The sequence below is a fragment of the Eupeodes corollae genome, chromosome 2 (genome assembly GCF_945859685.1).
Source record: "Eupeodes corollae chromosome 2, idEupCoro1.1, whole genome shotgun sequence".
Classification (NCBI taxonomy): domain Eukaryota; kingdom Metazoa; phylum Arthropoda; class Insecta; order Diptera; family Syrphidae; genus Eupeodes; species Eupeodes corollae.
In genome coordinates, this window is record NC_079148.1 from 151,204,639 (window position 1) to 151,230,437 (window position 25,799).

Here is a 25,799-nt window from a genome sequence, read left to right on the forward strand (position 1 = left end):
TTGCAAATGATAATAATCATCAAAAAATCACACTCTGACACTTTTTTATGCTTACAAAGCATGAACAACAAAATTATCCAGTGTTGGATTATTTAACAGTTGTTTGAACATTTTCATGATGAAAGCATAATAATCATAAAAAAATAAAACAAATAAAAAAGGAAATCAAGCAAAAAGAAAAAAATCACCTTACTTTTGAAGTCCCTTTCACAAAGGACGAAAAAAACCGCATTGGAGCAAAAATTCGTTATGAAGAGAAACGTGTCTAGCATAAGGATTAATCTAGTTAGTGTCCTTTTTTCCAATGTGTGCTTTCTAAGCGTTGGCGACACACATGTTTGAAGTACAGAAGGCTATTTCTTGGATCCATTTTGATCAAATATCTTTGGTCTCTCAAAAAGAAAGGAAAGGTTAATCACAAGAAGAACTTTTTCGATTTCCATCTCGAAGTATGATGAAATATTTGCTAACAAAAATTAGAAAAAAAGAACACATTAAGGACTTCCGTAAGGATGTCCTGATGGTGTCGCTGTGTTACTATTCTAATATTTTTGCTGAAGAGGAATTAACACTATATTGATGGTTTTTGTCAAGAAAATATCCTTCTGTTATCCTGAAATGAGATTTATTTTTATGTAAACACAAACAAAAATCAAACAATCCTCATCCCTTAAAAAGTGTTTTGTTGTATTAATTTAAGGATATTATTATTTTTATGTGAATTCTCTATTGTCATTTCTGTTTATCCTTTCATTCTCACCCATCCAATAACAAACAGACAGACAGGATTAAAATGAACCTATAGTCAATTATTCAGGATTTTATTGCCACAAAACTAAACTCCTTAGAAGATTGATGCAAGGTAAAACGTAAAACACATTTACTTAAGCTGAAATTACATGAAAATTACGTTACTGTTTTATTTTTCTTTCGTCCTTATAGTTTCCTAGTTTTATTTGCGGTATAGAACAAAAAAATGTCAGAAAATGAGCTAAAGGGAACGAAAAAAGAGAATATGTAAGGTAACTTCGGTAGGTAGTTAAGTTGCATGTCAATATTAATGTTTGTTCACTCCGTAACTATGTTAACAAAAGGAACAATATCAAGAAAGAAGTATAGTCAGGAGGTAGGTTTAGGTTTGGTTAGAAATAAAATGAAATGTGTTGAAAGTTAATTAAACGGAAAATGTCGCATTTGTCTACTTTGACATTCAAGTCGCTTGTCACACCGAGCCGGAGCGCCGGCCGCTGCCACCGTCGGTCGTCGTCGTTAAGCGTTTTGGGGGTGGATTATATGACTTGTATTTTATTACACTTCTGTTTGTGTCTATAATAAACGAATAGACAGAGGATAAGAAATAAAATTTATATTTGTGTTTTTCAACCCTCCTTGATGGAAATGTTAAGCGCATTGAAATTAAACTCTGGTAATGATAGATATTGTATCTAACTAAGCGTAAAATCATTGCAGTCAGTGTTTACACAATATATGACAGAAATGAGTTTTGTGGAGATTGATGGATTTGGGAGATGGTGAGATTTTTCTTCGAAATGGATCTGTGGCCGATAATAAAAGCAGATTATAAGATGTACAAACTGAAATAATCAAATTATTGGGACAAACAAAGGAATGGATTTCATCAACCAAAATTTCTTGGGAAGTCCACAAATAAGAAATAATTTCCGTCTTGGAAAAAACGTAATAATGGACAACCAACACTTTGAGGTACGTTAGGATTTTTAATATTTAGGCACCGCCATTCAGAGAACTACACTAGAGCTGATATCAAACGGAGAATAGCACTTGCAAAACGCTGCTTCTTCGAACTTCGAGCATTTAAAGTCACTCTAGATAAGACACTCATCATCCCGGATCTAATATAAGGCTTGGAACTTATCAAAGCAAGATGAGAACGTTTTAGGATGCTTCGAGAGTCCAGTCTTGGCAATGTCAATACAATGGCTGCGTCATGTAGAGCAACTAGACAACAACGCTTCAATCCGGAAGGTCTTTGAATTCAGTCCTGAGGACAGGAAGAACACGATTTTGGTGGAGCGCACAGATGTGAAAGGACCTCAACTAACTTGGCGTACAAAGCTATAGCCAGTTAATTAGGTACGGAGCTGGTTGGAGACGCAAGTTGGTTGAGCCCCAGGTCCGTCACAGACTGTAGCGCCACCTTAAGTGAAAAAATATAGATTTAACGTTAGGTTGGCAGCACTTTTTTATAATGGGGTCATTTTGTTAGCTGTCAACAGGTTTCTTTTTAGTTGTTTTGTTTGACATTAAACATGAATAATCTGACGCTAGAACAACGAAATACGTTAAAATACTAATTTTGTATAGCGACAATGCTCATTTTAGGTTGAATGGATACGTCAATAACTCGACTGCCGTGTTTGGAGTGATGATAATTCTCAACTGGATTTTGAGACACCGTTTGTGGAATAATACATTTTTTAAACAACTGCTGGCCAGAACGTTAAAGTCAATAATTACCGCTATATAGCCATGATTACTGACTTTTTTGTTCATCAATTAAACAATCATGAGTTTCAAGAGTTAAGGTTTCAAAAAGACCTAGCGGCAGCTCAACTTACCACACAATTCGTGCTACAATTGATTTATTGAATCGTTTGGAAACATCATTTGTTCACGAAACGAATCCGGGCATTTGTCTCCAAGATCATGCAATTTATTAAATTTTGAGATATGTGAAGTCGTTAGTCTAGGACTTTTCTTTCGAAAAGATAATTTTGTGACAATTTAAAAAAACAATGTTTGTTTTGTTTCATTTCCAAGTTTTATACTTCTAAAAATAAACCATTTCTGTTGATTCTTTTATATGGAAAAGATGTAATGTAATAACTAGCTCTACTCACTGCTTGAATAATGCCGACGAAAACCATAAACTTAGGTTCTAAGGATGTTAAAACGTTGAGAAGTAGCAAAATTTACAATTTCAGAAATTATTAACCTTCTGATAGGAAGTTAATACATTTAAATCTTGTCGCAAAGCTCGCGTCATTTGTTCAGAATTTATCATACACGTGAATAATTGAATGACTTCCTTTCTACGACTTCGGCAGGAAGATATATCTTTTATTAGATCCTTACATTTTTTTTTAAATGTATCATTCAAGTTAATGATATGGATTCTGTTTTAAATGGGATGCCACAAAGCTGCACTTTAGGACCACTACTTTTTATACTAAAATTAACTTAATCCGTGCATTTATGGTTGACACAAGACTGAAATTTTTTTTAATAACAATTGGCATTTTAAGCGTAAAATTATTCCTATAAAATTCATCTTATGTTTCGATAACCCTTTTCATAGGAACTCCTCAAAAAAATATGACTTTTGAACAACTGTGTCTTTAATTTTAACCTCAAAAACTATCACTATTCATACAAAGGTTCATTTACTGAAAAAATAAAGGTAGGATTGTCTGAATATAAAAAGTCCTTCACCAACCACATGCTACTCTTTCGTCCATCCAAAAAAAACATAATAGAATCAATATTGAACATAAAGTTTTTCACCGTCTCACCTCATTCTACAGTTTTAAATTTTCCATTCTTGTTCCAGACATCGACGAATGGTCGATTGTTGTCAGAGTCGTCCATCGACATCATATACAAGGCTGGTTGTTTTTTTTCTGGATTCCGATTTTTGCAATGTCGGGGGAGGTACAAATTTTTGAGCAACAAAAAGAGAAAAAAAATGTCCTTGCATTTAATTCTATTTGCAGATGCAGAAAGCAAAAACGACAACCAACCTAATAGATAGGTAGATAGATAGATACCTTACCTATGAAAGGACATATTAGGAAAAGAGGGAAAGCTCTAGAATTTCAATTTAAAGTTGAGTAACTACATTCCAAAGTGGCATTGGGATAGCTGTGGATGAACAACAAAAGAGGAATGCATCATGCTCCTGCAATGAAGAATGTACCTACGTCGTTGTCGCTAGTCGTTCGTCCTTACATACGAAGGTACATATATAACTGAAAATACATTCCATGAAGTCTTTGGCAGGATGTTCAGGACTCGGGAGTCAGGACTCAGGAGACGAGCGCAAGAGGAGGAAATAGCTCTTTGTCTTTTCCTTAACTCTTACTCCATAACATTGGACCTTAAAACAATCAAGTTAAATTCTGAATTACTAACAATAATTATAATATTATTTCCTTGAAAACCCAAAAGTCCTTCTTATTAAATTTTAAATACAATTTTAAAGGAACACACATATTTTAAGGACCATCTTCTTTCGCTTTCTTTACATTGTGAGAGGAAATGTAAGAGAAATAGAAGTCATCAAGGATCAAAACAAATTACGGTTGACTAAACAGTTTTTAAATTACAAATATATACAAAATATCCTCCAGGCCTTAGCAATTTAGTCTAATTGCTTTACCTTAACAGGATCAAGAAGAGAAATAATTTAGTTCATGAGATGAAAATCCTGGAATAAAACCATTTTACATTTTGAGAACCTGATGAATTTTAATTTCTACTGACCTTTCATTTTCTTGTTCTTCTTATTTTGCTGCTTCTTATTTATCTTCTTCTCTTTTTAGTCTGGTGTTTTAGATTAAGTCTTTGTAAACTTAATATTGTGTGTTTCCTGATGTGTTTTAATATTTTAGAAAATAAAGTAATCCTGTTGCTTGTTGATGTTGCCGAATCAGTTTTGTCTCCGTTTTGTAAAAGGGCACAACAATCAAGGCAAGGATATGATTACAGACACAAAAAAGAGATAGACACAACCAACCCTAATGAATGCTATTGGCAGCATCATCCTATATAAGATAAAATAATGGTCAACTTAATTCAAGAATGTCCTTTTAGTCCTTTTGTCCAACATACAAAATATACATAAATCGAATTCAATCATCAACCCACCCGATGACTCAATTTCTCTATCTCAAAAGAAGATGTTAGTCCTGTGAGTGACATGATTGCAATTTAAAAGCTTGTTATGCCGTAAACACATCGAATCGGGATGAATCTCGGCTTTGGGTGCTCAAGTTCGGGTTAGGGGACATTAAATATAACATATTATTCTCTTTGATAACAAATATTGACCTTTGGAAGTAACACAAGAGAATACAATTTAAATGAGGGAGAGTACACAAAAGGAAATCGTTTCTTTCTATTTTTTTTATAGTTGAGAAGGGAGACAAGGAGGACACAAAGGACGACGGACGATGCACTAGACAGAAGAATTACAATCATTTCGAAACTATCCAGGACTAAAGAATCACTACACAGTAGTTTCAGTATCTATCAAACAAATAAAATCAAAAAGGACGAAGAAGAAAAACCCCTAGACACCTTCATTTGAGACAGAAAAGAATTTCAGGAGAATACTAGAAACTTTAGAGGGGGATAAAGAAAAAAAGGAAAATGTTTACTTTTAATTTAAAGAAATAAATTATTTTTTCTATTCCCAAGTGATTCAACAGGAAGAAGAGTTTTTCTTCCTTTTTTTAAGAGTCCTCGTGGGAATGAGGAGAATTGTTAACTTTTCCTTTGCCATAAAAACATTCTCAGAACGGACGGACAGACAAACGAAAAACTAAAAAAAAAACAAATTTGTTGAAAGATTAAAAACTAAAGATGATTACAACCCTTAAAATATTCATCAAGAGTGTCATCGTGTTGGAAATCATAGAAAAGGGAATTAGGAAGAAAGTCATTTGCAAATATATATAAGTTGATGTCCTTAAACGACCAACAACCTCCCTCCCACCACGAAAATAATAAAAGTAGCAAATCCTTAAGATGAAGTTTTAAGGTGAAATAATGTGCCACCGTCGTCGTTTTGTTTTGGAGGTAATTTAAGAACTAAGTGTTATCTTTTACAGCCGAGTCGAGCCGTGACAAAACTTTTCTCATAGCAACAATATTTTGTGTTGGTGGCCCAAAAAATTCTAATCTTTAGGGAAGAGTATTTTTGTTTAATATGCCAGAGAAGGGTACACTTTATGCCGCAGGTGGAATTAAAGGATTTCAGTTTCAATTTAAAACTGTAATCCCCCGCAATCTGTTTAATGTTTTTTCTTCTGTTGAAAAACTTATTGGAATACTTTTGAAATGTGGTGTAAATCCAAACTGGGACTAAAGAGCAAATAAATTTACAGGTTTATAAATTTCCAAAAAAAATGAAAATTTGGTGTTTAATTTTCTGAAATTTTTGAAACATAATTTTCAAATAATTTTTCATGGTTTTTATAAAAAAAAAAACAATTTTTCATTTGTATAAACTTAAAGAAACTTTAACGAAGCTTCAAGTTCAACAGTATTAGATATTTTTTACTTCAGTTTAGATACAAACAAAAAAAAGTTGAACTGTAACATTTTTTAAAAGTTGAGACATCAGTAAATTATGTAGACTTCTATTTACAAGCTTTGTTATACTCAAGCTTGTAAAAGACTTCGTTGTAAACAACTTACAACATTTGAGAACAAATTTAAGACTTTTAATAATTAAATAATACTTAACTTATTCTTCAGATTCTTTGTTTTCTTATTTAGAAACATTTTTTAAAGTAATAATTTTAGTCATGAAAGTTTCTGTAAAAAGTCTCAAGCTTCGATAAGGAAGTAGCAAAGAAGTATTAATATTTGTATACAATTTCTTGTTTTGGATTTTGAAAATTAAAAAAAAACTGTATAAAGAAAATTGCAATTGATTAGAAGTTTGCTTCTTCAATTATTATTTTGTATGTCCACATAAGAGTTTTTGAATGACAAAAATGTCAATAATTACAACTTTTGAATGTTGACTTAAACATCTTTACTTTTGGAACGAAAAAGGTGGAAAATAGAGAAATGTAAAGGAGAACTTAATTTCAATTTGAACTAGAACTAATCTTGTAGCTTTGAAAAGAAGCAACATTTTTGACATATGCATTTTTTTTAAGTCTGTTGCGATTAAAAATAACGTCCTTTTGATGATGGCCCTGATTGACGCAAATGTAAGACACATTTTGGTTGACAGAATGCTGTCGAATTAAAGCTTTTAGCTCTTCCAAAACCTATGGATTAGTTTCATACATTTTGGACTGATGGCATGATGCTATGATTTTTTTAAATCATTTTTTTTTCTAGATTTTCTAAAGTCCTTGAAAACTTCTGTAAACTACGAATATTTCAGTTATTTTTAGAACATTTCTTTTTTACTTTCACGTTTTAATAGTATCATTTTTGACTTGTTTAAGAATTTTATTTTAAATATTGAAAGGGTGCAATTGATTTTTTGTTTGTACATATAAAAATTACACGGTTAATGGTTTTTGAGCTTAGAAATCAGTTAAAGATATTATTTTAAATTTTGTACATGTTTGTTTAAATATTGAATTTGTTGTATTTAATCCAAATATAATTTTGGTATTTTCAAAAAACACACTGAATATTTAAAAGAAGCACCAAAAATTTATATCTTTAAAAATGAAATAAGTTCTTCTGTGGAAAATTGTAAGAAATTTAGTATATGTTGAAAAATATGAAAGAAAGAAACAAGAGTGTTACTTCTTATTTGTATTTAGGACAACAAAATTTTACAATTTTTTCAAAATTGCCATGAGAAATAGCCGAGGAAAAAAGGTATTCCGGAGACATGGAAGTTTAAGCTAACAAGTACGTCTAGATGATTTAAAATGCATACAAATCTGTTAATTTTTGGTTTTTACAAATCACACCTACATTGAATAGGAATTTAAGAATTCAAAATACTGTCATAAAAAACTGCAATATTTGATCCAAATAACATTTTTGTATTTCAAAACTTAATGATTTTTTCAAAAAAAATTATATTTCTTCTCCTTCTAAACTTTAAAGATGTAAGACATTTTAAAAAAGACACAAAAACAAATACATGTTTTTGAAAACTGAAGGTACAAACATGATCAACGGAACTAAGTTCATTCATAAAAGTCAGACTAATTTTATTACTAACCCTAAATTATTGACCAAAAAAAGCGGAACGAAATAAAAAAAATCTAAAACCACATCTGGCTTAAGAACTTCTGATTTTTATATTTATATGTATCAAAAAACGTTTTGTCATTAAATTTAATTTAATTTTAATCACTTAAAGCATTTAATCGTCGTCGCGTCGTTTGAAGTGCAATTAATAAATTTATTAAACGATTTTAAATGCGGTGACATTTTATTCGTCACAAGACTCGGGTGGCATTATAATCAACTTATTTCAATCAAGTTTCATTCAGCAAACAAAAATTGTTAAACGCTTTGAAATTCTTCTAAGGATATTCATGTGTATCTTGTTTAAGATACAATTTGCAAATTCTTTTATAGTTATGAATGAAATTTAAATAGAAACATATTTAATTGATTTTTTCTTTAGATTTTGGGATTTAACCAGAAGACCTCATGTGGTACTTAAAATAAAATCCCCTCTTATAATATTTGTCATCAGTCATCACTCTTGTTGTGTGTACTTTGAACAAACATCAAACAACTCTAAGTTATAAGCTATTCTTGAATTTATTTAACAACTGTGAGACTGTGCGACGTTTCGTCTCGCAGTCTTTTCTAAATCAGAAAAGACCACACAAAAGCTCTCGTCATTTAAGCTTTAATCTGTCATTCAAAACCACACCCTTAAATTTTCACATACGCAGTTGTCCATTTCGTCAAGCAAAACGAGACAAACTAGGGAAAACACAGTGGAAATGTTTGCATATGAAATTGGAAGAATAATAAAATAAAACTTGTTTATTTTTTTTTCTGAGACGCATCCCGTGACTAAATGGTTTTTCAAACCTTGAACTAGATTCCTAAAAAGGTCAAAATTCCTAAGAACTATCAAAGAATATATAAAGAGAGTGTTGTAGTTTGAATTTGTCAACATTTTACATTTGTTGACTAATGTATAAAGTTCATAAAGTGAGCTTGTCAGAATGGCGTTTAAAAAAGCGTAATTTCTTTGAATTTTCAGCTATTTTGAACTCCGTTTAATAAAAATAACTACTTTTCAAGTTCAAAGAGTCTCCTGTTCCACTGTTCATCGAACAAATAACGACCGGGAGCCACTAACCAAACACATATCTCATATATCTCGTAGGCATTGCGAAACAGAAACAAAGTATCCTGGAATATTTTCCGAGCCGAGAGTGTGTTAGAGGGTAAATTCATTTTGATGCTATTTATACTGGAAATGCTAGGATTTTTCCAACAAGGATATCAATATATATATCCATCCACCACAACACACACGGTACTGAAATATATCCGTTTCGGAATCATCCTCTTAGATTAAAATCGCAGAGGCACAATTCCTTTCTGTTGGTTTTTTGGATTGCAATGGCGGCAACTCAAACGGAACCGGATAGCATGTTGTTGTATACGTATGTACATAAATACATCCATAGAAGAGGAAGTGATATCTGTTTGTTTTTATGTACACCATCGTCATGTCGTCCATCGATTCATTAAATATTTATCCTGAATTAAAAAGATTTTTTTCGTTTTGTTTTATTTTTGAACAATCAAAATCCCTAACGCCAACACTTAAAACATAACCATCACATGAAAACATACACACACATCGGATATGAATATTATTTCGATTTAAATTTTTTCATCGTGTCGCGTGGTATTTAAAAATTGATATACGAAGTACGAGCGCACCCGCTATAGCGTTCCACGGAGAAGAGATAAACACAATTTGCAGCAATAATAAAAAGACACACATATTATTATTTATGCTTCACGGAAGTTGAAGAGGGTTTAAAAATTATATAAAACAGAATATCCTTTGCAGAATTTCAAAACAAAAAAAGAGAAAGGAAATCCGAAGAAGTGGCGGTGGGGTGTCTAAAATATAAATCCCACAATGTGCTATGTGAAGCTTGCAGCAGCAGTTTCTGATGCAATTCCGCAACAATTCCAACCAACAGCAGGATTGTTATGATGAAGTCTACATTCACTTAAGGAGCTTATTTATTTATCTCTCTCGCTGTCCATTTACTTAAACTCCTTTCTTTTCGAAGAAGGGAAAAATATACAATTTATTAAATTCCTTTCCTTCTTTATTTTTTTATTGAATATGAAACGATTAAGTGTAGAATATGATTTACGTTATAAATAAATAAAACAAAAACAAAATAAATCAGAAATAAAAGTGTGCAAAGTTTTATCGAGAGGAAAGTGGCAGGATGCGATTTTTTCCATTTTGTTGTCGTCTGTTGAGTTGATATTATAAAAAATGTCCTTGTCTGGTGTTTTCAGGACGAAATGGGAAAAAAAGGAAGAAGAAATTTATGAATTATAACTTCAGCATCAGCTGCTGCTGTGAATCTGTGAAAATAACCCGATAAATTTAAAAAAAACTCTGATTTTTCTTTCTTCTTTTTTAATATTTTACTATTTTGAAATCGAAACACCCATCAAGCGATTTTTACAACAAAATTCCTTACCGTTTCATTTAATATTTGATTTAATTTTAAAATAAAATCGTTTATCAAAGAGATAAATGAGAAAAGTGTACGGGGCGTATACGTGATATTTTCTTGTTTTTATTGTTAAGGTGTTGATGATGCATTTTTTTCAAACTTGTTTAAATTTTAGGAAGTTTTGAAATAAAAAAGATGAACGAGATATATCTTAAGAAAATATCAAAACATTTTCAAAGTAAATATCTTTGCTTGTTCTCAAGATATCGGAGTCGAAAATTACCTTTAAACACTTTTGATTGAATTTTTTGAAGGATACTATTAGTCAAAAACACAAGAATACAAATTTGCTTTTTCTGAAATGTGTTAAAAACGTTAAATTTCGGTTTTTAATAAAATTATTCTGAAGGTTAAATCAGTTTTTATTCGTAAAATATTCGAGAAGACGATTTCTTGGTCTCTGTTGGAATTTTGGTCAAAAAAGTAATCTCTAACAATGAGGTCCATTTTTTGGTGAATAGGTACGTGAATAAACAAAATTACCGGATACGGGTTTTGGGATGAAACCAATCCAAGCAAGATTCACGAGGAGCTAATGCATCCCAATTTAGTTACTATTTAATGTGGATTTTGGAATGGAGGCGTCATCGGTCCACAATTCTCCGAAAATGATGCTGGCCAGGCCATTACCGTCAACAGCTATCGCTATAATTCGATGATCACCAACTTCTTGTGGCCTAAAGTGGATGATATAGAAACCTAAGACATATGGTTTTAGCAGGTTAGCGCTTAGTCTCACACAGTTTAAGGCACAATTGATATTCGGCTCCAGCGGTTTCATAACATGGTTAACTCGCGCCATAGTGACTTGAATTGACTACCAAGATCGTATAATTTGACTCCTTTAGACTTTCCTAAGGCGCAGGTCTATACAATTGAGCTTCAAACCACAGCGGCCCATAAAGAGATCACAATCGATGACGGTCAAATGTAGCCTGATTTTTGCGCCAGTCATTGAAAAATGGCTTTTTCGATTGAATGCCACCCAACTATGCCACGGGCGACCATTTATTGGTATCTAACAAAGTGCTTAGTTTATTCATTTTTAAAATCGACATGTCTTTAATGAAAATCCTTTTAAAGAAACCACTTAATGAAGTTTTTCTTTTAAAGTGTTTTCTGCATATTTCCATGTTAATATCTGTAAACTAAGATTACAGAGATCTCGAAACTTCGAGAAGCATACAAAATTTAAATCGAAAAAGGGCCGAAAAGAAAACATATACATTTGCGCCATTTCCTTAAGGTCTTCGGAAGTCCTGGCCGGTCTATGGGTATCATAGAAAAAACAAATTTCGCTCCTAAGTGTATGCAGATATATATTTTTTGTCAGTATTTCGTTCAAAAAACACATAAAAGCCAAATTTAAATTTATTTTTAGTTACTTTTTTGTAAGGGACAAACATTTAGCACAATATCAGCTCCTAAGCTGGCTTAGGACACTGAGTTTGCAAAATAAATCAAGGGAAATAATAAGAATCAATGCATACTTTAAGGCAGTTTTGAGATTTTAAATTAATAATTTGACTATGTTTTCTTACTATGTAATTGAAATTTGTATTTATATTTTTTATATTATTAGTAAGTTGTACATTATAATTATCGATACCACTTTACATGATAACATCCTGTTACTGTCGAAAAAAAAACATTTGTTCAATATACCTACAAAGAACCATTTTGAACTTCCTCTTGCTTTCGAAAAAAGGCTAAAATAAGTTACGAGAACAATTTCAAATGTATAGGTAGAGCCAGACAGGAGAGTCAGGTCATTAGCAAATTCCTTAAAAAGTTTTAATGATACATTCATTGAAATTTTTGACTTGTTTTGAGAGGGTTTTTGTATTTTGTTTTGTTTTTTGCTATGCATACAATTATCCACCCAACCATGTAAAAAAGCTTGTAATATATGTTTGAAAATTAGTTTTATTTTAGGTATGCTGAAATGTAGGAACCTAAGGGAAAGGCATTTTGTACAAAGCGTATTTTAATAAACCCTTATTATATTATTAATATTTTTTTTTTACTTTTGATTTTGAATGTTTATTCAACGCATACTAATTTCATTTTATATATTTGTAACTCTTGTGTCGGAGGCAAAAATGTGTGCAGTTGGTAATTAATTTATATTTTTCAACAGCAGTAGAAGTGGTGTTTTTTTGTATTTGATTGCATTTTCATTGTGTTAGTAACATAATTTCTATTGAAATCTTTTTTATTTTCCTCATCAACGAGTTTTTAATTACCCACTCGATTTACGTTTCAACACTCGCACTCACAGAAAAATATATATAAAATAATAAAAATAGACGAGCGGAGCTCAACAATTTTCCAGGACATTAAGTAATCCCCAGTTAATTACATGCCCTGTCAAAAGAATTTACAGCACAAAATTGAAAAGCGCTATTATTTTGAAAAAAAAAGGGGAGACGACGATGACTTGGCGGACTGTATATTGAACCACCTGCATTTCAACGACAACGACGCACGGCGAGCGACGACGTTAAAAAATGGTGTGGTTTTACCCTCTACCGTCGAAGTACGTACATAACTTAGACTCGCGCCCTTCAAATACATATTGCTGGCTCTTAACAACGATGTACGATGTACTTCTATCTATACTTTCCATATAAAGGACACGGTATCCAATCCACTGACTAAAAGGACGAGACGACATGAAATTATATTTAAGAATTATGTTCACACAGTCAATTAAACTAACTTGTGTGTGCGCAAATCCTGCATAGAAAATCCATTTAGGTACCCAAAGGATACAATAAAAGGAGAAGAAGAATGTAAAGCGAGAAATGTCCTGGGCTCTGGTTCTGGCTCTATTAGATACGCGAACGAGTCTCTACATCATAAAGTCCTTCTTTCACTTTATTTCTCACTTAAATTCTATGAAACCCAAAAATGGCGGAAATATGCTAAAATGTAGGCAAGAATTATTATTATTTATCGCTTAAAACATGGTAACGCTTTTTCGATGAAAATACACACAGCCAAGGTGGCAGAAAGAGATGTGTGATTCCACACATTCCACAGGATCATAAGGAATTTTTGTGTTTCGCTTTTAAGCATATCCAACACACACTCTTGGTTCTCTATTATTACGGGGATTAAAGGCAAAACAACACCGCCAACAATAACAATAACAAAACAAGGATACTAGACGATTAAGTTAATTAATGGCACAATGTATTTTTGAAGCTCTAAGGATACGTATAGGGATACAATAATAAAACAACAACTGCTAAACATTGTCTACATGTTCATGGTGAGGGATTTTAAATGAGATGAAAACAAAAGTTTTCGGTTTTATGTAGAAATTTCAAGGCTTAGCATTTTTTAATGATAAAGCTTATCTAAATTTAAAAAGGAAATTACAACCATAAAGCCTTGAAAACGGTAATGTTTCAAAGAAATTTAAGTCTATATTTGGTACGAACCAAGTCTTTAGCCTTAACTTGTCTTCAATATTCAGCTCTAATTCATATTAGCTGTAATTTGGGTGTAAATAAAAAAAATAACAAAAAGTTGTTAGCTCGAAATCTATGCATCTATGCAGATTGTGTTTTTATTAAATATAAATTTATAAATTTGTTGAAAAACTAAACTTCATATTATAGTAAGAACACAAAATACTGGGAATAATGGTTTGTGTATTTGAACGAACTAATTGAATGCACAAACCATTTCTCTTGATAACTTCCCGGTATTTCATACTTTTTGGGGCGACTACTTTCTAACGTTATAGGCGGTTTTAGGATAAGGTGAAAAAATATGTGGAATGTTTTTGAGAGAGGTGTGAACGCAGCCCATCTCAGACCATACCTCAGGCACAACTCATACCAAAAACAAAAACTCATCCCAAGAAAAATGTAACATTTGGAAATAGAAGATTATTGATTTATGTCTTTGGGTTTTGGATTAATTCAAAGTATTCTCAAATGCTAGTCAAAGTGGATGAAGGTGTAGGAGATCTTAAAAATGGGGAACCAGATTTACATAGACAGGTATTTAGGTCCATAAAGATAAGATGGAGGCATCAGCACCATTTTAAGATTAAGGATTTTTTTTGGGAAGGTGGAGAAGAAAAACAATGTCTTAAAAACAGTTTTGTCTTGTGTAATATAATGCTACAAATATTTAGCATAGTTGTAAGTAAAATTCTATTTACAGATTTCTTACAAAAAATAAAAAAACCTATAACAATATCAGTTGTTTAGTTTTCAACATTATTTCTACAGTTTTGTTTCAATATATTTCAAAGAATTAACATTATAACCTAAAGACCAAAAATAGCTTTTAAACTGAGTCTGTTGTTATTATGTTGAGTTAAGAACTGTTTTAACATAAATTCTTCAGCATTCTTTTAAAGTTTATGGATTGCAGGGGGGTGGGTCTCGTTCTCGTATCACAAAATGTTAATATTTATTAATCATAATAATAATATTTATTTAATAATTAAATTATTTAAATATTAAGTTTGCATTTTTAACTATCAAGAAAACGCGTAATTTTCGTCGTTTCAGTAAATGGAAAAACCAGTAGTATCAGTTGTTTTTAAAAACAGTGTCTAATGATTGCAATTTGTAAATTGTTAAAAAAAACACAATTTTTCTCTATAAAGATTTCAATTCAAGTCTTTTCAAAACATGTGCACCACAGAATAAATTGGGATCAACAAAGTTTCAAAATGAATGTATAAAAAAAGGTGACGAAATGGGAATCCTAGTTTTTCTTTTGAATATTCTGAAACAAATAAATAAATATTTTCAACCGTTTCACTTACATTCCGCAACTCTTCAAAATCACTAAATTTTGTTTAAATCATTTAATTAAATAAATACGTAACATCACAGAACACACCTTTACAATATATGCATAAATAAAATTTCTAAAATACTCACACGTACTATTATTATTATTTTTAATGATTTTTGTGTAAGATATTTTTAGATTATTATTTATTTCTCACTCAAAATAATGAATATATAATATTTTGTGCTTCAATGACAACATTTAAATTTAATTGTATTATTCATAATTATTATTTATAAATAAATATAAATTCGCATTGTGCCAAATAGCATATATATTATAATGTTTAATGTTTGTATATATTATTATATTTTGTTCATGCGCTTATAAAATTTGCATTATACATTGCTCTAAAAAAAAATATTTGTAGTCTCATTTTGTTTTCTCAAATTTAAAACAATTTGATTAACAATTTACGATTTGATTATTGTTATTTTTTTAAAGAAAAAAAAACATCCATCCCTTTACCAAAAAGAAAACTCAAAACCAAATAAAAAAAAGAATTCAACTTAAAATACAAAAATAAAATTGTAAGACTTAAAACTATTTTAATTCTCATCGCATGCTGTTGCTTTCGAAATACCAAAAAAGTTAAAAAAAAAACTCGAAGAAAACAAAAATTCTAAAATTCAATTTTCTTTATTTTTCTATACATCATGCTTTTTGGTTTTTGCTTTAAATCCTTTTTTCAAAAAATCTTAAAAAAACGAAACTCAACATTAAACTAAATTAAATTATAGGTAGATTTAAGGTAAAAAAAAAAACACAAAACAAAACAAAGTATAGAGAACTTTAAAGCTATTTGTCCATCAGGACTTAAAGAAGGAGAAAACATAAACTTTTTCGATTTATCACAACTACATTCATTTGTCAAAAATCCTGTGGAAAAAGTTTCTTTTTTTCTTTTATTATTATTTTGCTCAAACAAAAATATATATGTAAGAAAAAGGATAAAAATACGAATGATGATGCAAAAATTGTAAGAGTTTGTAAACAAACAAGTTCGAAATAAATGAAAGAAATAAGCAAAAAGGATAAAAAAAGGATGTTAAAAGAAAAAAGAAATACAAAAACCAAAACATAAATAGAAACAAAAACCGAAAACAGAATAACAAACAAAGTTCCAACAACTTCTAAAGCAAATTACAAATCCCGCGACCATAAAAACAACGTGTGCAGTGTCCTTCGAACAATGAAAGGACATACTTTCCAAGAAGATGGATAAAAACAAACAACAACAAAGATGCGTTGCAAGGAGCAAAATTTACAGGCCACACAAGACAAACGTTTTATTTTAATTTGGTTGCTAAATTATTTTGAAATCATTCTTTTTTAATTTTGTTGGATTTTGGAATGTTTTTTTGGAGGAGACTCACTATGCTGACAGATGGTTGATGCTGTTGCTGCTGCTGCTGTTGCTGTTGTTGTTGCTGCTGCTGCTGCTGAAGTTGCTGTTGCACATTGGACGACTGTTGCTGTTGTTGTTGTTGGGAATCAATTCCATTTGAAATACTATTGGCAACCGAAAGTGGAAGAGTTAATGTGGTGGGCTGGGCCGATGATGGCACTGTTGAGGTCGCAGCAATATTGCTCATTTGTTGCTGCTGCTGTGGAGGGATTCCTAGAACTGATGTGGAACTATTATACTGTGATACTGATTGTTGTTGTTGCTGCTGTTGCTGTTGTTGTTGTTGTTGCTGCTGCTGTTGTTGCTGCTGCTGTTGTTGTTGTTGTTGTTGCTGCTGCTGCTGTTGTTGCTGCTGCTGCTGTTGGTGGTGATGTTGTTGCTGCTGTTGCTGAAGACTTGCCTGTTAAACAATACCAATGAAGGCAAACTCGTGTTTCAAAATATGTTTTTGTGTTTTTAATATTTGGTGTTTGTTTTATTTTGATAAAACTCAAACAAGATTATTTGCTTTGTTTTTTTTGATAAGTCGCTTTTAATGCCCAACACCAACCAAGTAAAAATATGATATTTAAATAATTTTAACATGCATTTCAAATACGGGTTTTGAAATTTCTAACACTGCTTTCTATTGCATCTGGGCGAGATTTCAGTTAGAAGCATTTTCAACCGCGATACTGCAACTCATGCATAAGAGATTGGTCTAAAAAAATACGTCTTCTCGTTTACCTAGCAAAAGAATATCATTCAGAGTGACGAAACAATCTTTTGAGTCACAATTTCTGTTCTTCTTTGATTCTTATCAAATTTTTGTGTCGAATTCTTTAAATCATTGAAGTTAAAGAAAGGGAAACAAGTTCAAATAGATTTTTTTTCCAGGAGGAACCGTTTCTACATTATTATGCCTCAAAAATTGATTGAATTTAATGCTTAATGCTCAATGTTTTAAAAGCTCTTTAAAAGTGGAGTTAAAAGACATATACAATATTTTTGTCCCGTTTTTCGTACTATAGAAGAAATTGACATTTTGCATTATTGGCAATCATTCTATCAAAATATACTTCTTAGAGTAAATCAGACTATCAGGCTACTAGGATGTTATATTGAGCTTTTCAAATAATATTTGTCTTATGGCAAAAATAGCTTTAGGTTTTTCGGAAATTTCAATAAATTTTACTTTATTGAACGAAATTTCGATTGAATTACATCTTAATTAAATTTGAAATAAATTTCAAAGTCGAAACTTTTAAGAACTGCTTTTAGCGTAATTTTAAAACCAATAACATGGATGAACGAAAGTTTAGCTAGATTTTGAGGGGCAAGTGTTGAGTGTCTATTATTATTTTTTTAAATAATGTAGACATTTTCTAACTGGTGAAAGACTTAACGAAGTAATTTTTTAATACTTCCTCCATAATTTGTGTTAACCATTAAAAAAACTTCAAGCAGTTACAAGAAAGTTCTTAGTATTCTTTCCATGTTTTTTTTTAAAAATTGATTTTAAGAATCATAAGAAATGGAAGCAAATAAAAAAATATTCCATTGCAAACATTCAAATCACCATTAAATAGAGCGTGGGCTCTGAAAATTGCGCCGGAGAAAATTACGCCAGAAAATTTCTTCACATATTGGTTTTTCCAATTGGGACTTTCCAACTTTGAATTTAATTTGTGAACTCCCAGTTTTAGTTATTATTGAACTATCATTTTTTGTATCTATTCATGAAATTGAACATTTCCACCAAAGAGAAACTTCTGCAAAAATGTTCTACAGAAATTTCGGAACTATAAGACTAAGATTCCAATTTTCAGTCATAATTCTCGCCCTAGCAGACATACAATAAAAATGTTAGTAAACAAATTTTGGATGCGTGATATTTCCGCGTTAGTGAAACAACAAGTTGTTAGAAGTTTCGAAAATATTGGCTGTATTTTAGGAGTCTTTAGCAGGCGATCTAAATCAATTAATTCTATTTAAAAATTGGGAATCGCTGAAACCGAATTTTGCGTAAGGATCTTGGTTTAGAGCTTTAAAGGACTAAGTTGGTTCTAGAATTGAAACCAATGCACAATGGCCAAGATGATGGATTTCATTGTATAGAGGAAGTTCCTTTTTGGCTTAATAACTTTGTCAATAAGCAAATAAACGTTACTGGTTATTGAACAGTAGGTTTGACGAGGGTGTTATCATAAGAAATGAGCCAATCGATTGGTTGTTCGTGCGATTTAACACCTCTATAGGCTTTTTTTTTGGGGATATGATCATTGGTTTATTCCAAAAATCAGAAGAGGTTTGAAGAGCTCAGAGCCATTTATTGAACACGAAATAGAGGCAGTTTGGTCAAAAATTTCGACCGTACTAAAAGTTCCGAGTTCCATTTATAGATGTTTTGATTGTTCTTTCAGTCGATTTAAATAATTAAAATGATTTGGGTTTTATTTAAAAACAAAATAATTGTAAAGTCATTATCGGAAGACTTTACAGTTCTGACTTTTTCAAATTTTCAAAGGAAAAACTCCAAATTTTTCAGACTAAATATCAAAATGTTCTGTTTTTTTTTTTTTTTTAAACGGAAAAGGCAAAAAGCCAGGAAAAACACCCCTATAGGTGTTAAAGGTAGTAAACTTTACCATATTGGTGAACAAAAGCTATTATATAAAAACGTTGTTATTAAAACAATTTCGAAATTTCAAAATAAAATTCTGGTGTTAGAAATTAACACAATTTAAAAGTTTCAAGTTGAAAATTTCAATAATTTGGTTGACAGTAAGCAACCAATCCTTAGGAATCTATTTTTCAAATTTCTTAAACTTTTAATCTTCAAAACTAAAAGCATATCAACCTAATACTTTTTTATTACCAAAACTATTTTATATATATTTTAGTAAAGTATTTTTTTTTTCATTCAAAAACCATGCAGTGAATTCATTCACAGAAATAAAATAATCAATCTTAATATTATAAATAAAAAAATTCAAATTAAATATTTATTTATTTAAAATTCATTAAAACTGTTTCTTAAAAATTACTTCATTTTATAAAAACAACAAAAAAACATCAGCCACTTTATTCGGTTTTTATTTGACATTTTCTGTCTGCCCAAAGATTATTAATTTTATACATTTTAAAAATTGAAATTAGCAAAGTAAACCATAAATATATATTTCCCATCATCGCATGCATTTTCTAGCTCTGTGTGGCATTTTTATATAATTTTTATGTGCATACATTTTTATTCAAATAAACACAAACAAAATAATTAATTAACAAAACAAAAAGTATGCACTTGAAAAATCCTTCTTGCGGAGTTTCTCATTTTTAAATATTTTTTTCTCTTTGATTTTGTTACCAAAGTTTTATATTTTGTTAAGTTTATAATTTACTGAGAGTGAAAATGAAAACACAAACATATATTTATATATTTTCATCTTTTTCACGACACATTAAAGTGTCCTTGAAAATTTATAAATTTAACCAAAAAAAAAAAAAAACATAAAAGTTCATCATTGAAACAAAAATAGAAACAAAAAAAAGAAAAATTATAATAGAAAAAGTTGCTAAAACTTTACAAATACTCACTTTTTTCTGCTGCATATAAATTTGTGCGGCTGCTGCAGCTGATGATACAGGCGGCGGTGCACCATCTGGCTTCATTTGTGATGCTTGCTCAGCTTTGACAGCAGCCACTGCCATCGAAAGGCTATCAGCAGCTCCGACATTAGCTGGTGCCGGTGGATATCCTGTTGGGGCACCTGGATATGGGCCCACACCGGCCTGCACCATGTGCTGCAAATACAAAATAAAAGTAACGATATCCATTAGAATGTGAATCTGAAATAATGTATAGGAGAGCAAGAGATGCAAACTATATGATGTACCACATAAAAGTATAACTAATGCTATCGAGAAGTTTTTGGCCACCAGATGGAGCTTAAAAACTGACAGGATATGAAAATTTAATATAAATTTCTATGTCCTCTTATCGCCAACGAAACGAAGGACCACACATCCCAACACACTCACTCGTTTTGTATAGGTTTATGGAAAAATGCTTAAGGCCGTCGTCATCGTCAGTCGTTATGGCGGTCATCCTACTATTATGGCTATGGTTACGGTGCTGTGGTGGCTGTGCCATTGAAGCAGATGTACTGTTCAAAACATGGGAACTTAATGGGGATGGGTCTTCCAATTAGTACATGACCGGGAGTCTATTTGCACGACGAGCTGCTTTTGTATAATGTGTTGGATGTGTGTGGGAGTTCTTCTTTAATGGAGCACCTTATTGGCCTCATATTGATATTATGATGACTCTTTCCGTTTCCGTTTTTGAAATTCATGAAAGAGTTTTATTTTTGTTTGTCACTAAAATAGATTACAAAAATTCGGTAAAGGAGTTAATAAGGATTCTTTTTCTCTCCGGAAGCACAACAAATTAAGTTCACATTATTCTGCTATTAAAGAACAACAGGGATTTCTGCGCTTTTTTTCTAAGATAGAAATATCAAATGGCAGGACATGCCTTAGAGGTATTTTACCTTAATTGACACAAATTGGTCTTTCAATAATAAAAGTATACTTTTCCTGAATAAAAACAATATAGGAACATGTATGGAGAGAAAATTGGATATCAATGGAATCAGATTTGATGGAAGGAACATCAAACCAGAGCGTATTGAACATTTTTTTCGTTCCATTCAATGATGTGTTGCTAGGCGACAATGTTGCCAGCCTGCAGCGAGAAATTCAATAAACTTGGAATATACCTACATACCTCCTCGTCCTCCTCCTTTATATGTATGGTAAAACAAGAGGAATTTTAAATATATGAGTTTTGCTGAAAAGTTATTCACGTATCAGAAAAGCGGGACTAGGGGAAGGATGTTCCCTTTAAAATTGTTAAAAAGAAATTTGATTCCTATATAGTTGCGAGAGGCAAATTTACGTACATAACATATGTTGTGAATTTTCTCAATATTTCTTTGAATCCTGATGGCAGCGGGTGGATTTTTGTATGTTTTTATTTATTTATTGATATCACTGCTTTTTTCCATTATGAGTTTTTTATGTAGTTAATAGGAAATATATGTGCATACTCGTATGTACCTTATTTACTTTTTGTTTTTTAATATTGAAAAAATTCAAAGAGCAGGAATATTTTACCAGAATTCAACACACGATTTTCATAACATTGTACTTCTGTTTGGTGGAAGATATTTTTTGTTTTCAATTTCAATGAATTTAAGTAGGATCGAAAAGCAATTCTTGGAAATTCAATTGACGTAAGAAAATATAATAAATATTTTGTAATAAGCGTGAAAAAAACTAAATTCAAGGAATTTAATTTATTTGCTGAAAGTTATGAAATGATGTTTTCACATGAGCCAGTCGTGAAATGTCATATTAAAGGTTTTATGAGCTATAACTCGGTTTAAGGAGATATAAAATTATGTAACTCTTTGACTTAAACTCGCATTCGGAAGACGAAAAATTCTGGTTTTGAAGTTGAAACTTGTTTTACTCGATTTTAAGAATTATGGACTTATTTGAATACATTTTTCTTTTAACAAAGATTCATAATTATATATCTATTCGAGATATAACTTGTTTTAACAGGGTTAAAGGAGATATTAAATTCTTCAACAAGATAAATTAGAACGAATAATTACATTTGTCGTGATATTTATTACAACGATTTATATCTCACTGTTAGGATATATATAAATTTGATTTTTTGAGATATAACCTGTGTTTTACTCGATTTTAAGAGATATTAGATTTTTCAATTATATAAATTCGCATTAGGACCGTATTAAATTTAGTTTTTCTATTTTTTCTTACTCGTTTTTAAAAAACATAGGGTTCCTCAACTAATTTTTTCTTGCTACAAAGATTTATAGCTCAATTTAAGTCGTTTTTTGGGATATAACTCGGTTTTTAAGAAATATTAGCTTTCAAATGTTTTGTATCGCAACAATATATACATCAATATTTTTTTTTAAAGAGAAATATGTAAGCTTAATCAAACGAATTTGATTAATTCCCAAGATTTGTTACTCACTTTTATGACATTTCATAACAAAGTTTTTAGAAGTTTTACTTGATTTTAGAAGGTTTAAGGTTATTAAACTTGATTTTACCAATCACAATGATTCATAACTCTCTTTTCGAACTCATATTTTCGAGATATAACTTTATTTAACATCCAACACTTTATTGTTTGCTTTAAGGACGTTTACATATTTTTTTTTGGAGATTCAACTTATTAATTAATAATTTGGTTGTTAGAGTTATTAAGAATCATTTAACTCCTAATTATGCCTAACTGAGTCTTAACCCGCAGAACAAATTTGGTAAACATAAAAAATATTTTAGTAAGCCAAATTTTAAATATAGACAGGAAAGCTCTCAAAAGGGAAAAACTCTCACATTTTGAAACATTCTTTATTGTTGCTCCGCTCGTTTTAATGTTTTATATAACCTTTAGCCTTCCTCAACAAATGGGTACTAAAAGACCAGTGGCTATTGAGATAAGCACGCTCAAACAAACAAACAAGTAAACAAACTCTTTAGCTTTATAATAAACATAAGTATAGATGTAAAACGCATTTTTAAGATGTTTAAAACGGTTTTTAGAGGTATGAGCTTTGAAATAAGTAAAACGATTTTTAAATCAATCTAAGGACGTATATAACTCTCTTTTCTTCGAGATATAACTCGTTTCAATCCGATTAATATTCTTCACTGATAACTCTTATTTCTTTTTAAAGAGATATAAGCTTCTTGAACAAAATTTCACTGGCGCGTTGATTTAAATTTCTCTTTTAGGAGACATAAAACTATGGTTTTAGAGATAAAGGATTATTAACTTCCCATAGGAAGTTATTGTAATGGGTCCGTTTTGTCAAATTGAAAATTATGACATTTCTCGACGTTTCAAGGTCTCTAGAGTCGAAATAAAAGATTTTTAGAAAGATGTCTGTGCGTGCGTGTGTACAAACGTTCGTACGTCCGTACGTCCGTACGTTCGCGACGTTTTTTTGTCGTCCATAGTTCAAGAACCAGAAGAGATATCGACTTCAAATAAATTTTGTTATACAGATAATAAGGCAGAAAGATGCAGAAAGGGCTCTCAAGAAAATTGCGTGGGTGTTTTTTTTACCATAGCAGTTTAAAAAAAAGGTGAAAATTTTGGTTAACCTTAAATATATTACGAACCAAAAACGCTAGAGACTTGAATTTAATTTTATATAATAAAGTGTAACGCGATCTCAAAGAAATATATTTTTTGAAAAAAATCTATCGAACGGTTTTTTTTTTCTAAATCAAAAAAACTGAAAAAAAAAGTTTGTCACCTCGTAAATTTAACGACTAACATATGATTTCATCTCCAAAACAATTTTGAGCAACGGAGAATAATGTTTTTGAAATCTGATAAAATTTTGAGAAAAATCGAATTGACAGTTTTTTTTATAAAAAATAAAAATCTAAACAAAACATTACTCAAAGTTCGCAAAAATTAAATATCGATTCAAATATCTTTTCAAAAACTTAAAATTTAGGCTTCAAACTTATTTTATCTTATAAGAAATATTGTTTTCAACATTCAGTCAAATTTTGAAGAAAATCGAATTGACAGTTTTTTTTTACAAAAAATAAAAACCTACAAAAAAATTAATAAAAGTTGGTAAAAACTGATTTTCGACTCAAATATCTTTTCAAAACTTTGAGATATTGGCTTTAATTTACTTTTATCTTTCAAAAAATATTGTTGTTAACATTTAGCAAAATTTTGAAAAAAATCGAATTGATAGTTTTTGTACAAAAAATTAAATACCTAAAAAAAAAATTTAACAAAAGTTGGTAAAAATTGATTTTCGACTCAAATATCTTTTCAAAACTATAAAATATTGGCTTCAAACTTATTTTATTTTACAGAAAATATTGTTTTCGATATTCAGTGATTTTTATATAAAAATCCAACAGTCCGTTTTTCATAAAAAATAAAATCTATAAAAAATAGTACGCAAATTTATTAAAATTGATACTAGTACATATAGACAAACTTTTAAGCAAGACAAATCGACAGACGGGATGAGAAGTTATCAGTGTGGGTCGCATCCCAGCCTCTTTTTAATTTAGATATTATTTAGAACAGCTATTCGTAATTAGTTTTAAGAAGGTAAATAACTCCGTTTTTGCAGAAAAGACTCGGTATCAAAAAATCTGAGTTTCTTAAACTAATATTGCTTATTGGGGAGAAATGTTTTTCGATTCTTCGAGATTATTATTCTTTGCGGAAAAAGACTCTTCAGCAAGATTTTAAAAATCGCTTGGATATATTCACTTTTTTTAGAGATATACCTTGTTTTTAAGAGATATTTAGCTTTGACCTTCGAGATATAACCTAAATTGACTAGATATTAGCCTAAAGCTATTATTATAGCTTTTAGAAGACATTCATTTTTGTTTAAAATTCGGTTCAAGGATATGCATCTGTCAAGTGTCAATAACAAAAATTCGCTTAAGGTTAATTTAATTTGGTTTGAAACAAAATATCACTGTAATCTTGCGTCAATTTTTTGGTAAACAGTTTAATTTAAATTTTAATAAAAATTAGATATAAAACTAATTTAATCGAGATGTTTCAAAACAAGGAGAAACCATTAAGTACTTAGTTTTGGAAATCAATGATTTAAGATGTTGCAAAATTATTTCTGATTTGCCATTACTTCAAAAATCAAATGCGTTTCTTAAAATGTTGGAATTCGTAAGTTTGTTTCCATCTGACCATTTTTTAGACGATTTTGTGCGCCATTTGGCTTACTTAATTTTACAGCTATTTACTTACAATCATTGGATCAAATTGATAACAAAATTACAGGAACTCAACCGTGGGCCGGAGAAAGGAGATACATTTTGCATAAATAAAACCCTAAAAAGCCTTTTTTCGGACTCTAGGGTGATTTCTAAGGCCCAAAATAAAACATTAGTTACACATTAAAATATATTCTAAGGTGGAAAAAATATCAATAAAGAAGAAATCTGTTTTAAGTTCACTTGATTTATTCCCAAACCATTTAATG

The 25,799-nt window shown here is 30.5% G+C and overlaps 1 protein-coding gene across 19 annotated transcripts in view; it reads right to left on the reverse strand.

Annotated features, from left to right (window-relative positions):
• LOC129946217 (RNA binding protein fox-1 homolog 2-like) overlaps positions 1-25,799 on the reverse strand; it is a 453,881-nt gene that overhangs the window by 94,890 nt on the left and 333,192 nt on the right. For 18 of the 19 annotated variants that reach the window (XM_056056318.1, XM_056056321.1, XM_056056331.1 and 15 more), the window contains 2 exons: positions 20,296-20,502; positions 16,688-17,119 (listed from right to left, as the gene is read on the reverse strand). In XM_056056318.1, the coding sequence (XP_055912293.1) occupies positions 16,688-17,119; positions 20,296-20,502 (639 nt within the window). The remainder of the gene's footprint in view (positions 1-16,687; positions 17,120-20,295; positions 20,503-25,799) is intronic. The other variant, XM_056056334.1, reaches the window with a different exon arrangement.